General features: G+C 36.7%; 1 protein-coding gene across 1 annotated transcript; it reads right to left on the minus strand.

Annotated features, from left to right (window-relative positions):
* Window positions 1-14,069: 14,069 nt before the first annotated feature.
* Window positions 14,070-16,769, minus strand: LOC116120474 (probable enoyl-CoA hydratase 2, mitochondrial). Its single transcript, XM_031406427.1, has 8 exons — window positions 16,545-16,769; window positions 16,280-16,449; window positions 15,831-15,905; window positions 15,541-15,631; window positions 15,397-15,448; window positions 15,000-15,103; window positions 14,822-14,898; window positions 14,070-14,385 (listed from the first exon to the last, which is right to left on the minus strand). The coding sequence occupies exons 1-8, from the start codon at window positions 16,759-16,761 to the stop codon at window positions 14,209-14,211; spliced, it is 963 nt and encodes a 320-aa protein (XP_031262287.1). The 5' UTR covers window positions 16,762-16,769; the 3' UTR covers window positions 14,070-14,208.
* Window positions 16,770-17,068: the final 299 nt, after the last annotated feature.

Below are 17,068 nucleotides of genomic sequence, written 5' to 3' on the forward strand. Positions count from 1 at the left end.
CAAATGGAAGGAAAGCCTTTTCATGAGGCTTAGGACAAATTTAAGTTGCTTCCCATCCAATGTCCTCACCATCATTACCCGCTTCAATTACAAAATCAGTTTTTCTATGATGGATTGACACAACAATGTCAATATATGGTGGACAATGCGGCTAGTGGAGCAATGGGCGAGAAAACTGCTGTAGAAATAGTTGAGTTATACGAGATGTTGGGTGTCAATTCCCAACAAAATAATGCAAGAGTAAGAAGAGTTAGAGTACATGAATTAAGCTCTGACAATGAGATGGCTAAGTAGAAAAGGAGGAAGTTTGCTTCTGAGCTCAATCGAGTCATCAATGAGGAAATGGAAAAGTTACTAAGTAATGAGTTAGTCCGTGAGGTGCACTACCCTAACTGGCTCGCTAATGTGATGGCAGTCCACAAGAAGAATGGGAAGTGGTGAGTCTGCATAGACTTCATCGACTTGAACAAAGTTTACCCTAAAGACTCTTTCCTTCTCCCTCACATTGATATGTTGGTCGACGCCACCGTCAGCCATGAGTTGCTCAACTTTATGGATGCCTTATTAGGCTACAACCATATCCTCATGCATCCGACGATTAGGAGAAGACAACTTTTATCACTAAAAGAGGCATTTACTACTACAAAGTGATGTCATTCGACCTTAAGAATACCGATGCCACTTATTAGCGACTCATCAACAAAATGTTCGTCGAGCAATTGGGGTACACCATGGAGGTATACATTGACAACATGCTGGTTAAGTCCCTCATAGCTAAGCAACACCTTAATCATCTCAGTCAAGCCTTCATAGTCTTAAGGAAGTATAATATGAAGCTAAACCCAACAAAGTGCTCATTCGGTGTCTTTTCTGGTAAGTTTTTTGGGTATATGGTATTTGAGCGCAGCATAGAAGCCAACCCAGATAAGATTTAAGCAATATTGAATATCCCTTCACCTTCATGCATCAAAGATGTCCAACGGCTTGCTGGAAGAGTGGTCGCGTTGAGCTGATTCATCTCCAAGTTTGCTGACAAGTGTCGATACTTCTTCGCCACCCTAAGAAAGTCTAAGAAGTTCAAATGAACTTTAGCCTACGAAGAAGCCTTATAACAGTTGAAACAATACCTTTTATCACCCACACTCCTCTCCAAACCTTTACTCGGGGAAAGACTTTTCACCTACTTAGTCGTTTCAGAAACAACCGTCTCAATTGTCATTGTCCGAGAAGAAAATGGGAAACAACTGCTAGTCTATTATGTGAGTAAGTCCTCTCTCAATGCTGATACTTGATACAACCAATTAGAGAAGCTGGTACTTGCCCTCATTAATGCCTCTAGGAAGTTTAGGCCTTACTTCTAATGCCACTCCGTAGTCGTCCTTACCACTTTCCTATTGAAAAAGATATTCCACTAACCATAGCTCTTGGGTCTGCTCATCCAATGGATAGTTGAACTAAGAAAATATGATGTATCTTTCCAGCCACGCACTGTCATCATGTCTCAAGTATTAGCTGACTTCATTGTCGACTTTACACCTAACATTTCAATTTAGGTGAATGAGTTACTATGTCTAACAAACGTGGCACCTTCAAAATTGACTCTCTCGGTTGATGACTCAAGTAATGTACATGGAAATGGGTTGGGACTCATTCTAACCTCACCAAAAGGAGTCATCATTCAGCAAACCATTCGATGCAATTTCAAAACCATGAACAATGAGACTGAGTACGAAACTTTGATAGCTGATCTCTCACTTGCTAAAGAGATACGGGTAACAAAAATAGAAGTCAAGTCTGACTCCCAACTCGTGGTAAATCAACTCCAAGGCTCTTACCATGCTCGATACTCCAAGATGACATCTTACCTTAACTTGGTTAAAGAACTTCAATCGGCCTTTGAAGAGTTCTTCATCACTTAGATTCTAAGAACCGAGAACACATATGCTAATCATTAGCCAACCTTGGCTCGACTCTGCAAGCAACCTCATCAACATCCATCCCACTAGTATATCTCTAGTGGCCAGTCGAATGGATAGAGGATCCTCATCCGAGGTACCACCTATCAACTTAGTCGACTCATGGATGACACATATCCTTTGATACTTAGAGAATGGTAAACTTTCCTCTAATAAAAACGAAGCACGCCAACTTAGAGCCGAGGTAACTAGGTTCACTATCCATGAAGGTCAACTCTTTAAGAAATCCTTCTCTGGTCTATACCTTAAATGCATCACCCTAAAGAAGCTAAGTATGTGCTCACTGAACTCTATGAAAAGTGAGTGTGTGAACCATGTTAAGGGATGTAAACTTACCCACTAAGTGATAACTGTTGGCTACTATTGGCCACCATGCAGTCTCACTCAGCCACCTATATAAAAAAGCATGACATTTGTCAAAAGCTCGCTCAAGTATCATACCTTCCGCCTGAGCGACTCAACTTTGTCCTCACTCTTTGGTCATTCATAAAGTAGGGAATAGATATCATTGGAAAACTTCTAATCGCACCTGAGCAACGAGTCTACATGCTCGCAGTCGCTAACTACTTCACTAAGTGGATTGAAGTAGAGGCATTCACCCAAGCCAGAGACCGAGAGGTGAAAGGCTTTATATGACAAAATGTCATATGCCGGTTTGGCATACCAAAAGAGATTGTCATAGATAATGGCTCCTAATTCATCAGCTCTGGTTATCGAGACTTCTATGAGATATGGGAACTTAAAATAAGCTTTTCAACCTTGTGCTACCCCCAAGCAAATAGCCAAGCCAAATCATCCAACAAGGTTGTCATGTAGACTATGAAGAAGCACATTTAGCAAGCTAAATGTGCATGGTCGGATGAGCTACCTGGAGTTCTATGGTCCTATCAATTCACCACCCAATCCTCGACTGATGAGACACCTTTTTCCTTAGCCTATGGTTTAGAGGCAGTCATCCTATTTGAAGTGTCAGTCCCATCAATAAGACTACAATGGCTTGATGAAGAGACCAACAATCAGAACATCTACCATAGCCTTGGCACTGTTGATGAGTTTCAAGACCAATATCTCATCTGAAATGTCATCTACCAGCAATGAGTCACTCGACAATACAATTGTAACGTCTAAGTCAGAATATTCAAAGTTGGTGATTGGGTCATTCGCAAAGTATTCCAAAACACCAAAGAGATAAACATTGGCAAACTCAGCCCTACCTATAAATGACCTTACAAGATCATCAAAGTCGTGGAAAATGAAGCTTACAAGTTGTAATCTCCTGAAGGCAAAGACATCAACAATAGTTTGAATGTCATCCATCTTAAGCACTATCACTTCTGATAGGGCTAGGCTCGGCTTATCCTAATAATTATTGATAATAGGGACAAGTGAGCCTATCCACTCCCCTTTCACTTTCAGACGACTTAGCTTGACTCTACCTCAGGGCAAACTTATGTTTAGTTTTCATTCAATAAAAGTTAAAAGTATTATTTAGCAAATATACTTAATCTCCGCAAGTCCATAAACGCCCTAAGGGCTACAAGGGTCAAACCCTTCACACATCGACAATGAAATAAAACATCACACATCAAATGAAAGAGTGGGAACATGAAAAATATCGACAATTGATAAAGGAACCTCAAATGGCTAAGTCAAGATACATAGTATAAAAGTGCTCAATACCTCAAAAATACAACTCTAAGAAATAAAGCTAAGTACAAAATAAAAGATCAAGGAGCAACACGCTCTGAGTCATTACGAGTTGACTCATCCCGAATTGGTGCATCGATCTCCAGACCATCTCTTGCAGCATCATCACCATCGATCAGGTCAATGAGAATACCCACAATATCCTCAACAAACTCAAACAGCTAATCTTCATGCTTCTCAACTCAGTCTCCATCACCAGCCTCTTCCTCCATCTCTAGCCGCCCATTCTCCTCATTAGGCTTCCACTCGAAGGATTTGCCCGCTTTGAACTCCATCATTAACTCTACAGGGCTCTTGAGGATGGTGTAGACTACAAACATATCGATTCAATTCTTAAGCGATGCACTCTCTTCCTTCCCCGCTTTGAGCTTAGCCTTTGTATCTTCCAGCTTAGCCACCACCTCTTTTAACTTGGCCCTCCTTTCTTTCTCTTTCTCTTTCTCTTGGGCCTTTGCAAACTGCTTGCGGAGAGTAGTGTTGGTGTTGTACAAATCCCAATTTCAGTTCTCCTAGGCGGAGATAGTCTGCTTGAAAAACAAACTACTCGATAAAGCTTACACAGGGAATATTCAGTTAAGACAAGTCAACAATTAGTATAGATATGAGAAAATAAGAATAAAAGATGAAATTTACCTAAAGAGCCCGTGAGACACTCTAGTTAGTCGACGAGAGTGCACCCATCTTGCTAAGCCAGCGTTGATCCTTAGGAAGTAGCAGTGAGTCAGCTATGCCCCCCATAGTAGTGGCATCAGAGTAGACCAAAGTTGATGCTAGGATAGTAATGGTCAGCATCTCACTCTCCTCGTCCACTAGAACCGCCTTTGATAATTATGTTAGAGTAGGTGCCCTAGAGTCAATCAAATATTATAGATTTAACTCTTTGCAAATGTTCATTAATTAATAAAGGGCATTTTATTCTATATCATGTAAATCATATTGATATGTATTGATATACGTCTTTAGGATGGTAGAACTATGACGAATGTAGCAAGTGTTTCAAATCTTGATAGTGAAAACTCTATGATCACATATGGTGGTCATTCTAAAAATGTCTGTAACCCTAGTATTATTCTGACCAAGGACACAAATAATACGGTAAGACTATCATAGTGTTAAACGACCCTGTTAAAAGGCAGTGACTGATCTCACTTGTCAAGATTGTTTGTCGACAACTTGGTACAACACATGGGTGCTTGCGGTAGACAAGTTAATTGGACTGACCCACTAGAGGATTTCATATAGATGGTAACCCCAATGTCTATGAAAGAAATCCTTTAACGAATGGTGGTGCATGTGATCCTTAGACTTGAGATCACCAAAGTGTTTTGTGCACCAATTAGTGTAGTTTGACACTAGCCTAACATAGTTCTATTTAGAGCTATCAATACGGTATTGATTGGCTACATTGAAGAGTGTATCAAGACTATGGTGGATCGACAGAGGATTCATCACTCCCAGACATGGGATAAGTTATCTCACGGTACGATTCAGTATATAGCAATGACACTAAAGCTGTGGCCACAGTGGGATTGAGTTGTTGCCTAATCTAATTATTATTCCAGTTATTGGTCCAGTACTTGAATACAAAGATATCGAAAATAACTGAGGTTGATACTATTTCTTTACCTCAATCTCAATGAGATAACAGATGATGAAATGATTTGATTGCACAGTAACCATATAGTTGATAGGTACTTGTTTTGCTAAATTCGAATCTATCGGGTGGCCATGATGCCTTGCTAAGGGCTAATCTTGGTATGTGTGTGGTGAGACAATTGATTGGTGTCAATCGCGATAATACTCATTGCTGATATGATAAGGAGCATATGGGTCACAGACTTAAAAGATAGTTTAAGGATGATAAATTTTGGAAGGGCATATTCGTCTTTTAGACGAATGGGCATATTGGTAATTTTGCTGCGTAATTAAATTTACTGAGATTGTAGCCTATGTCCAATTTTATTATTGGAGTAATTTAGCAAAATTACAAATTTAATTATTAGAGTTAATATTATTATTTAACTAAATAATTAAATGGGGACTAATACGCGATTCCACCTAAGTTTAGATTGTTGCTAAATTGTGGGGATGGAATGGAAATTTGCTTCATTATTAAATGAAGCAAAACTAGGTATTATTTATATAATTCCTTTGGTTGCCATTGGTGAGTGTTCTTGAGAGAAAATTTCTCTCTTTTTCTCTTCACTCTATCATCCTAAATACCATCCTTAAAGCCAAGAATTAATTCAACCAAAATTAATTCTTGGTCTCTGACGTACTTTTTTCATGTGGACGACGTGAGTTTAATTCCATTCTCGAATCGGTAGTGAATCACATTTAGAGACACTGACGGAACCTCCAAATGGTGATATAATTTAATCCTTGCATGGATCTTTATTGTTTCAGTTTAAGCATGTAATATATATATATCAGACCTTGATCTTGGCAAAATCAGAGTAATCAATGGGCAAAATTTTTATTTTTTCCATTGCCTCCGTTCATCAATTTACTAACAGATTCGACTCCCACAGATGAGGGCCGAGTTGAAGCAACATGGGCCACATCCTCATCCACTCGGGCAGTTTCCTTGGTGACAACTCTCTTTCTCTTAGCTTTGTGATTTGCGAGCGTCTCACTCGTACTCAAAAGCTTATACCCTCCTTTCATTAGGCCTTCTGCAAGTGACAACTCTCTTGAGGTTAGGGGGTTTAGAGAAGACTTACCATATAACAAGTGGTTGAAGTATCGAACCATCAACACATGTCACACATGCTTCAAGGGAGGAATTGGGGTATCTTTTTGTATCTCCTCTACACTAGCCCAAAGGTGACTTCCGTGAAGACTCAACTCAGACAACAATAGCCTCCAAGCACGTTCGTCTTTTAGGATTGCAAGAATCTTCTTAGCCTGCATATCTATGCGATCACTACTTTGTTCGACTCAGTTATACAAAAGATCTATGTAAGACAAAATAAATGAGATTCAATCATCAAATTTTAATGTAAGGAAATACAGGGTACTCACCTATGGCCTTCCAATAGAATGGTATATCCCCAAGCCTACTCAGTCCAAATACTAATTCACCCTAGATGAAGAAATAATAATCCTTCCAATTCTTGTCGCTCGACCTGAGGCATGTCACCAGGTGTAGTCAGTCATGTCTTAGCGTAGTTTGGTACCGACCCTTTTCCTTATCATGTTCTTTCAGATAATATGAATAGAGTAAGTCATACAATCCATACTCCACCTTGAACCTCATACTCAAGATCTCTAACGAAAGCGTAGCCTCCATCTATTCGACATTAGTTGAGAGGGGTCAATCATAAAGTGGTCCAAGACTTCACGGACCAGCCTAGGGATAGGCAGCCTCAACCCGTCATAGAATGGTTGTTCGTACATGCTAACCCATCCAAGAACATCTCAGTTGACCATTTCGTTAGCTCTCAGTATGCAAATGCAAATCGAGTCTGGTATCTTGTACATTTAACTTAGTCTCCACTCACCGTCCCTCACAAGTATTGATCTTGGGTTAATGGTCAGAATGTCACCACCCAACGACTCGGCTCACCCCTTGAGCTCTCACTCATTGAAGGTTTCTACCTGATGAATCATTCGACTCTTCCCCACTCCGCTCATGCTCATTTGCATCCTCTTCACTCGACTCGTCTCATCTTGGTTCCTCTTGGCCAACATGATGGGCAACATTAACCCCAAGGGTTCCCACAGGCTCCCCTTTAGGCAAAATCACGTAGGTCTCGACCTTTTCATACCCATTCCATCTGTCCATCTTCATTTGATCCAGCTCAAGGTGCGTGATTGGTAAAACACTTTGCTCCACTCGGTTTTAAGGTGGGGTACTTAGCTCCACTCAGCCTGAAGCCTTCACTCGGTTTGAGTTTCTACTTGACCCACACCACTACTGACAGAAATACTTGGAAAGTCTTTTACCTACAAATCCTCTCCCATTCGGTTTAGGATAACACTTGCCACTCCTCACTCGGCTCGGCCCAAGGATTCAGAGATTTAACCTAGAGGATACCACCCTGACTCAGCCGTCCCAATATTTTTTTAGATGAAAATTTGATTGCAATATTTAAAATTGAAATTTCGTGATCTTCATTTCAAATTCTTTTAGATGATTCTTCTTGATCTTTTATATGCATGGAAGACTTGTTATGAGATTCCGATTCTGATTTTTTTTTTTCACATTCTTCCTCATCAAAAGTGTCTTCTACCTATAAATTCTCCAAAGTTTTTTCATTTCAGTGTTGTATGGGCTGTTTTTGCATCCCATGGAACTAAAAACCCGTAAGAAAATAATAAAAAGAAGGAAGTAAAGTTTGTGATTAATATATATAGACAAGACTATTTATTGAGATAAATTTAATTTCTTCAAAATAGCTTCATAAAAAAATAACAAAGAAAAATAAACCAACTGTTTCACTTCTCTAAATTAATTATTTTCTCAATACTTAGAATGGAGTCAAGTTCTAAAATTAAATCATTTATTAGTTTAAGTTTCTATAACAACAATTTAGATTGATAAGATTTTGGAACAATAATAGAAGTTATGATAGTTATTTAATTCATGGACATCCATCAACACTTTATAGTTCCAATAGTAATTCATGATATTGAATACTGATTACCTATTTGAATTCCAAAAACAAACGTCAATTATAAGCTTTGGGACAAGAACATAAGTTATGAACAAAAATAAGTTTAATTATATATAAGAAACTTAAATTAATAAGCTTTGGAACAAGAAAAAAGTTATGATAGTATTCAATTAATTCATGGACATCAACAATATATAATTAATAATTCTATTAGGGAAGTTTATTAATTAAAATTTAAAACCTTTTACTTAATCACATATTTTAAATTGATTACCTATTTGAATTCCAAAAATTAAAAATTAATTATAACACAAACGAGCTCCAAATTTGAAGAAAATGGACCGCCAGCTGTGGACCTTAATTAAGTTCTTAGAAGTAATAGTTTAAAAATAAAAAATAAAAGACCAACTCTTTCACTTCTCATAGTTGCACAATGAATTAATTATTTTCTTAGTGTCTTAGTAATTTTATGAAGGATAAAACTGTAATTAAAAAGAAAATAGCAATTAGGGTATAGTAAGATAAAAAGTGGGGGCGAACAGTATCACTCTTAATTTAATTAAATTTGGGTTTACAAAGAGTTGTTATGGGGTTGAAATAATAACACTCTAGAGATTATAAATCATCATTATGTTAATTTAAAATTCTATTCTTATATGTTAAAAGTTAAAATATGAGTAAATTTTTACTCAATAATAGAGTTATTGTTCTAAACAGTATAAATTAAATGACGATTTCACGGAATGTGAAAATGTGATATAAAATGTAAAAGGGACTAAAATGAAATGATCGGAGAATAACTTGAGTTCATTGTAGTTATCTTCTTATTGGCTTTTGCATTGAATCTCAGGTGAATAACAATTCATTCACACTACATTTACAATGGAAGTCTGTTTTTTTTTTTTTATAGCACATCCCCCGCCCTTGAGCCAATGAAATTAGAGTCCGTTTGATCAGTCTTCTTCGAGTAGAGCTTATGGAAGAAGAATTTATCTGAAAACAGTTTATAAATTAAAGTTTTGATAAAATATTGGTTAGTTGTTTGGTAAAGGAAAATGTAAAAAACTCTCTCCTATTAATTTACCAAAAACTGTTTTAATATATAAGAATAGATCAAGTGAAATTTATAAAATATATAAGAATATTTTTTAAATTTCAATATTTTAAATAAACGCAAAAAGAGCTTATGGCTTTTCCCATAAGCCTTAAAATAACTTATTTATAATTTTATAGCACTTTTAAAATGAAACCAAACATCCTGAAAAAATGTCTAAAGTGTTTATAGCTTTAAATAAGCTCTTTTAGCCGATAGATAACCCAACCAAACATGCTCTTAACTCCTTTAGGAAAGTGAATCTCCTCCACTCTATGCTTTGGGAAGTGAATTTTAGCCCCCACCAACTTGACCACTATCCTCCATAGGTAAATACACCTTTATTATATTTTTAAGAAATTTCTTCAAACCTCATTTAATACCAAAAATAGTCCTCCTTAATTAAGTTTAATTAGGGTTTTTATCTGAACTCCCCTTTTCCCCCAATTTCGAACTTAATTAGAGTTTTTTTTATTATGCCACCTTTCCCAAATTTCAAACTTACTTAGAGTTCTTATTTATACCACTTTTCCCCAATCTCTTAATTAGGGTTTTTTCTTTTAATATCCCTTCTTCAAAATTTCAAATATGAAACTTAGGGTGCGTTTGGCTCCCTATTTTTATCCATATTCCCAATCCTATTCTCCAAATAATGTTTGGCACACTATTCCAGAAATATTACCCTATTTTTTTAATTACTTTTAGACCCCATAAGGTTATTAATTTCACTAAATGCCCCCTAAATTTTTTTAAAAAAAATTAACAAAACCCCCCCATCAACCCAATTTGTCAGATTCCGGCAACCACCGCCGGTGATAGCCGGAATCTGTACAATGGCCGGAATTACACCGATCTGGCCTTTTCCGGCCAGATCCACCACGGATCTGGCCGGAAAAGGCCAGATCGACGGCCAAAGAAATGGCAGTCGTTGACTGAAAACGACGGCCACATCTTTGGCCGTCGTTTTGGCCTTTCCGGCCATCGATGGCCATAACAGGCCCTTAGATCTGGCCTTTTCCAGCCAGATCCGTGGTGGATCTGGCCGGAAAAGGCCATAATGATGCGTTACGGCACAGATCCGATCGGTCTGTGCCGTAATGAAATTTTTCGGCCAAATTCCGGCGGTGGCGGCCAGAATCTGACACGCAGGTGGTGGGGGTGTTTTTGTCATTTTATATAGTAGGGTCTTTAATTAAATTAGTAAACCTATGGGCTTTTTCATAAATTTTTCAATTTACCTCGTAATACTCCCCTATCCAACAATCCAATACTATCCTCAAAATCCTATCCAAAATACTACACCAAACGCTTAGTTTTTTCTTCTTCATATTTGGATTCAGATTCATCTTTTGTGTGATTAATTTCTATTTAGCATTATTAATATATTTTCATTAAACAAAGAATTTTTGAAATTAAAAAAAATGTTTAAATGATTTAAGAAATTTAGAATTAGAGTTTGTGTAAGATTTAAAGGCCAAGTGTATTTAGAAATTATTACGCTCTTAAGGTTAAACTTGTCAATGCAAAAGTACATTTAAAATTGGGAATACTGTTAATTTAATGGGGGCTACAAGTCAATTCTCCTATGCTTTTTGTTCTTCAATTTTTAAACTCAATTCTAATGTTTGATGAAATGAATGCGGGTCCAGTTGCAAGAGATGAAGTTGGCTTGCATGAGGATGTTGTTGGGCCCCGTCCAAAAATGAAGATTGGCAAATGCCAGGGAGTGGGTCTGGTGGAATCCACCTACTTATTAGAGTCACATGTTTGTTATTGTTCATATAAAGAATCTCATATTTAACATCTCTCTACGTCCACTTAATGAAAGTTTTGAGATTTGTAGATATAAAAATATGAAATTTCTTGGCGTCCAAATTTCAACAAAGTGGGAGAAGTGGTCTCACCTCTTTTCCCTTTCTTTCACCCTATTTCCTTCTATTTTGTCCTCAGCAGAACCCACCCTTGATTTGGATATTTAGAAATGCTATGATTAGATTGTCCTGTGCTTCATCTAAACATTACTTATAATAGATCTTTATAATTGATTGTCCTTTCACCCGTCATAGAAACTAGGTCAGCTCCACTATATACAGATTCAAAACAACCATTGCAAACATTCAGAACAAAAAGTTTTAAAATAAATTATCATTGTTATTATTATCATTTTTACTTCTGAAGCCTGTCTAAAAGGCGTCCTGATTCTGGGTACAAATTATTAACAGGAGCAATCATTGACATGCCCAACAAAACTAATTCGGAACTGGGGTATTACTTATTAGAAACACTCTTTCTATATGCCAGTATACCTAGGTTTCCGTTTCTCAGCGAATGCAGCCAATCCCTCCAACCGATCCTTCGTATCTAAGGTCTCTAGGTAGCACTCTTCTTCCAGTTGCAAAGCTGATGCCATGTCAATCTCAGGTCCCTCACTAATAGCCCTTTTCGCCATCCTAATTGCTATTGGACCCTGCAAACAATAGGTGTTGACTTGAATTTGAAAATCAGATGTCATTATTTGTCCTACAAAATAATNTAAGAATAGATCAAGTGAAATTTATAAAATATATAAGAATATTTTTTAAATTTCAATATTTTAAATAAACGCAAAAAGAGCTTATGGCTTTTCCCATAAGCCTTAAAATAACTTATTTATAATTTTATAGCACTTTTAAAATGAAACCAAACATCCTGAAAAAATGTCTAAAGTGTTTATAGCTTTAAATAAGCTCTTTTAGCCGATAGATAACCCAACCAAACATGCTCTTAACTCCTTTAGGAAAGTGAATCTCCTCCACTCTATGCTTTGGGAAGTGAATTTTAGCCCCCACCAACTTGACCACTATCCTCCATAGGTAAATACACCTTTATTATATTTTTAAGAAATTTCTTCAAACCTCATTTAATACCAAAAATAGTCCTCCTTAATTAAGTTTAATTAGGGTTTTTATCTGAACTCCCCTTTTCCCCCAATTTCGAACTTAATTAGAGTTTTTTTTATTATGCCACCTTTCCCAAATTTCAAACTTACTTAGAGTTCTTATTTATACCACTTTTCCCCAATCTCTTAATTAGGGTTTTTTCTTTTAATATCCCTTCTTCAAAATTTCAAATATGAAACTTAGGGTGCGTTTGGCTCCCTATTTTTATCCATATTCCCAATCCTATTCTCCAAATAATGTTTGGCACACTATTCCAGAAATATTACCCTATTTTTTTAATTACTTTTAGACCCCATAAGGTTATTAATTTCACTAAATGCCCCCTAAATTTTTTTAAAAAAAATTAACAAAACCCCCCCATCAACCCAATTTGTCAGATTCCGGCAACCACCGCCGGTGATAGCCGGAATCTGTACAATGGCCGGAATTACACCGATCTGGCCTTTTCCGGCCAGATCCACCACGGATCTGGCCGGAAAAGGCCAGATCGACGGCCAAAGAAATGGCAGTCGTTGACTGAAAACGACGGCCACATCTTTGGCCGTCGTTTTGGCCTTTCCGGCCATCGATGGCCATAACAGGCCCTTAGATCTGGCCTTTTCCAGCCAGATCCGTGGTGGATCTGGCCGGAAAAGGCCATAATGATGCGTTACGGCACAGATCCGATCGGTCTGTGCCGTAATGAAATTTTTCGGCCAAATTCCGGCGGTGGCGGCCAGAATCTGACACGCAGGTGGTGGGGGTGTTTTTGTCATTTTATATAGTAGGGTCTTTAATTAAATTAGTAAACCTATGGGCTTTTTCATAAATTTTTCAATTTACCTCGTAATACTCCCCTATCCAACAATCCAATACTATCCTCAAAATCCTATCCAAAATACTACACCAAACGCTTAGTTTTTTCTTCTTCATATTTGGATTCAGATTCATCTTTTGTGTGATTAATTTCTATTTAGCATTATTAATATATTTTCATTAAACAAAGAATTTTTGAAATTAAAAAAAATGTTTAAATGATTTAAGAAATTTAGAATTAGAGTTTGTGTAAGATTTAAAGGCCAAGTGTATTTAGAAATTATTACGCTCTTAAGGTTAAACTTGTCAATGCAAAAGTACATTTAAAATTGGGAATACTGTTAATTTAATGGGGGCTACAAGTCAATTCTCCTATGCTTTTTGTTCTTCAATTTTTAAACTCAATTCTAATGTTTGACGAAATGAATGCGGGTCCAGTTGCAAGAGATGAAGTTGGCTTGCATGAGGATGTTGTTGGGCCCCGTCCAAAAATGAAGATTGGCAAATGCCAGGGAGTGGGTCTGGTGGAATCCACCTACTTATTAGAGTCACATGTTTGTTATTGTTCATATAAAGAATCTCATATTTAACATCTCTCTACGTCCACTTAATGAAAGTTTTGAGATTTGTAGATATAAAAATATGAAATTTCTTGGCGTCCAAATTTCAACAAAGTGGGAGAAGTGGTCTCACCTCTTTTCCCTTTCTTTCACCCTATTTCCTTCTATTTTGTCCTCAGCAGAACCCACCCTTGATTTGGATATTTAGAAATGCTATGATTAGATTGTCCTGTGCTTCATCTAAACATTACTTATAATAGATCTTTATAATTGATTGTCCTTTCACCCGTCATAGAAACTAGGTCAGCTCCACTATATACAGATTCAAAACAACCATTGCAAACATTCAGAACAAAAAGTTTTAAAATAAATTATCATTGTTATTATTATCATTTTTACTTCTGAAGCCTGTCTAAAAGGCGTCCTGATTCTGGGTACAAATTATTAACAGGAGCAATCATTGACATGCCCAACAAAACTAATTCGGAACTGGGGTATTACTTATTAGAAACACTCTTTCTATATGCCAGTATACCTAGGTTTCCGTTTCTCAGCGAATGCAGCCAATCCCTCCAACCGATCCTTCGTATCTAAGGTCTCTAGGTAGCACTCTTCTTCCAGTTGCAAAGCTGATGCCATGTCAATCTCAGGTCCCTCACTAATAGCCCTTTTCGCCATCCTAATTGCTATTGGACCCTGCAAACAATAGGTGTTGACTTGAATTTGAAAATCAGATGTCATTATTTGTCCTACAAAATAATTCAGTTCGATCTACTTTTTCATGTCAAGCATTATCCAGATAGTTTGAAGTTTCACCAATAACTCACCCCACTAAAAGAAACAAAAAGAGGATCATTAACGCAAACTCACCAGCTGCAAGTCATACAAAAATTGGTGTGCATAATATAACACACAGTTATGGTCCTTTTCTTTCCATTTTGCTTAAATAAAACATTTCGGGGTTTTCGAACATGCATAACCTAACCAACTTATAAACACATCAATCATGATAGGAAAGGTCTTCCAAATGTCCTAACTTTTTGGCTGCCAAGAGACTCTTAACAGCATTGCATTCAGATTCCACGCCACATAAATATTCCTTTACGATAATAGTAAAGACACATATTCCTACCTTCTGATTGATTTCCCGGGCAATTTCAAGTGCCTTCAACTGAGCTTGACCGGCAGGAACACAGAAATTCACAAGACCTGCACATAAAACCCTTATATTGCTATATATGATGGATACATATATGTATGTATGTATGTATGTATGTATGAATGTATGTGTCTGCTACAATCTAACTCACCAATAGACATTGCATCTCTGCCACCAACTTTACGACCAGTAAATATAAGATCTTTTGCTACTGACCTTCCAACCAATCTAGGCAGCCGCTGTGTCCCACCTGCTCTGTTAAAAGCCAGGACTATATGAGTAATCTATCACCGCAATTACTTCTTGAAAAGAAAAAGTATTCATGCAGTAATATGGCCCATCTGAAATTATTAAAATGTAATTAGAAGCCACTCTTCTAAGCTAATACTGATCTACTTACGTGCAACAAAACATTAGTGATTGCAAGCAGAACTCTTGTGAACAGAACTAATCTAAACCCTCACCAGCAAAAAAATTTAAAACAAGTTGCAATCCACAAGAGATGTTACTAAAACTTTACCAGATTTAAAACAAAATGTTGTACATACCCAGGAATTATAGCAAGTCCTGTTTCTGGCAAGCCCAATACTGCATCTTCTCCTGAGTAATTAGAAATTAAAATCCATTACAACTTTTCTTTCTTTTTTCTTTTTTGGAAAAAGAAAAATTCTCAATGAATAAATTGGAACTACCACAGACACGAAGATCACATGCTAGTGCCATTTCAAGGCCACCACCCAATGCTGCTCCTTCAATGACAGCAATGGTAGGAACAGGAAGTGCCTGTATCATGTAAATACAAGCTCAAAAGTAAGATAAAAGTCACCACAAAATGCAATGATGTAAGCACATGTTATAAAGAATATCTAACAGCAAACGAGCATAAGTATCAGCCTCCACATATGTAGTATGCTTATACAATTTTTGTACACACATGTACATGAAAACTTATATAATAGGGTAATCAGATATCAAGTCTTACCTCTAAGAACGAGAATGTGGATCGCAGTGAGTTGACAAAAAAATGAATCTCAGATGCACTCATAGCCCTGCGTTCCTAACAAACCAATAAAAGGCAGAACCGTTAAGTATTCACCATATAAGTACTGTTCCTAAGGAAAAATGCAAGCAACACAACCACAATATGAAGCCACTAACCAAGAAAATCACCAATTAAATCATGATTCTATCACTAGCCCCATGCTTCTACTCAACAATGCATGTTGACAGAAGAAAGACATATCCTCAATTTTATTACCATAACTTCAATTTCCTCTACGAAATCATGACAAAACTATATATATATATTTTTTTTTTCTGATTTATTGTTAAAACTCCCAAATTTGCATCACATAAAAATAAATAAATAAACCAGTAAAGTCTCGGTAATTAGAATTGTACTAATACTGCAAAAGAACGAGTGTGTCATACCTTCAAATCAGCACCAGCACAGAACACTTTAGGAACCGAACTGGAAATCATTACAACTTTGGCAGAAGAATCCTCACTAATAGTTTCAAATTTATGCTTTAGGCCTCTCAATAGCTCCGTTCCAATTGCATTTCTAGCTCCAGGCCTATTTAAACTAACCTCAATTATTCCTGTTAATCATAATTAGTAAGTACTACGAATTAACAACAAACACAAAGTAGTAAAAAATAAAATAAAATAAAAAAAGAAGCAGAAATTCAAGTACCAGAATCAGAGTCGGAGAGTCGCTGAAGCTTGACCAACTCAGAGGAAGCGGATTCTAAAATGAGAGTTCTACGGCTCTGGTACTGATGAAATTGGTTTAAATTTTCTTCTGAGATTAACAAGTTTACCAGTGGCTGAGAAGGTTTATGCCAACAGGCTTTGGATTTTTTCATACAATGCTGAGCCAGAGATTTTGTTAGAGTCGTTACGGTGGCCATGTTTGATCAAACAGATTTCAGCTGAGAGAAAGAAGGTGAGGGTTGGAGTTAGAAAATTTGATTACAGCGATTTGACATTATCGTAAACGTCAGTATGGGCTGGCCGTGTAAAACGGAGCGTTTTGGTTGTTAATGTAATAATAAACTTATGCGGTCGTGCAGTGCAGTTAAAGAGAGTAATACTACACATATATCATATAATAATTCTCATATAATATTATATGATAAAATATTATTGGTTAATTTAAAGTTAAAATTAAATTTTTACTAAATTATATTTTATCATATAATATTCTATGAGAAATAT

The sequence above is a fragment of the Pistacia vera genome, unplaced genomic scaffold (genome assembly GCF_008641045.1).
Source record: "Pistacia vera cultivar Batoury unplaced genomic scaffold, PisVer_v2 Contig126, whole genome shotgun sequence".
Classification (NCBI taxonomy): domain Eukaryota; kingdom Viridiplantae; phylum Streptophyta; class Magnoliopsida; order Sapindales; family Anacardiaceae; genus Pistacia; species Pistacia vera.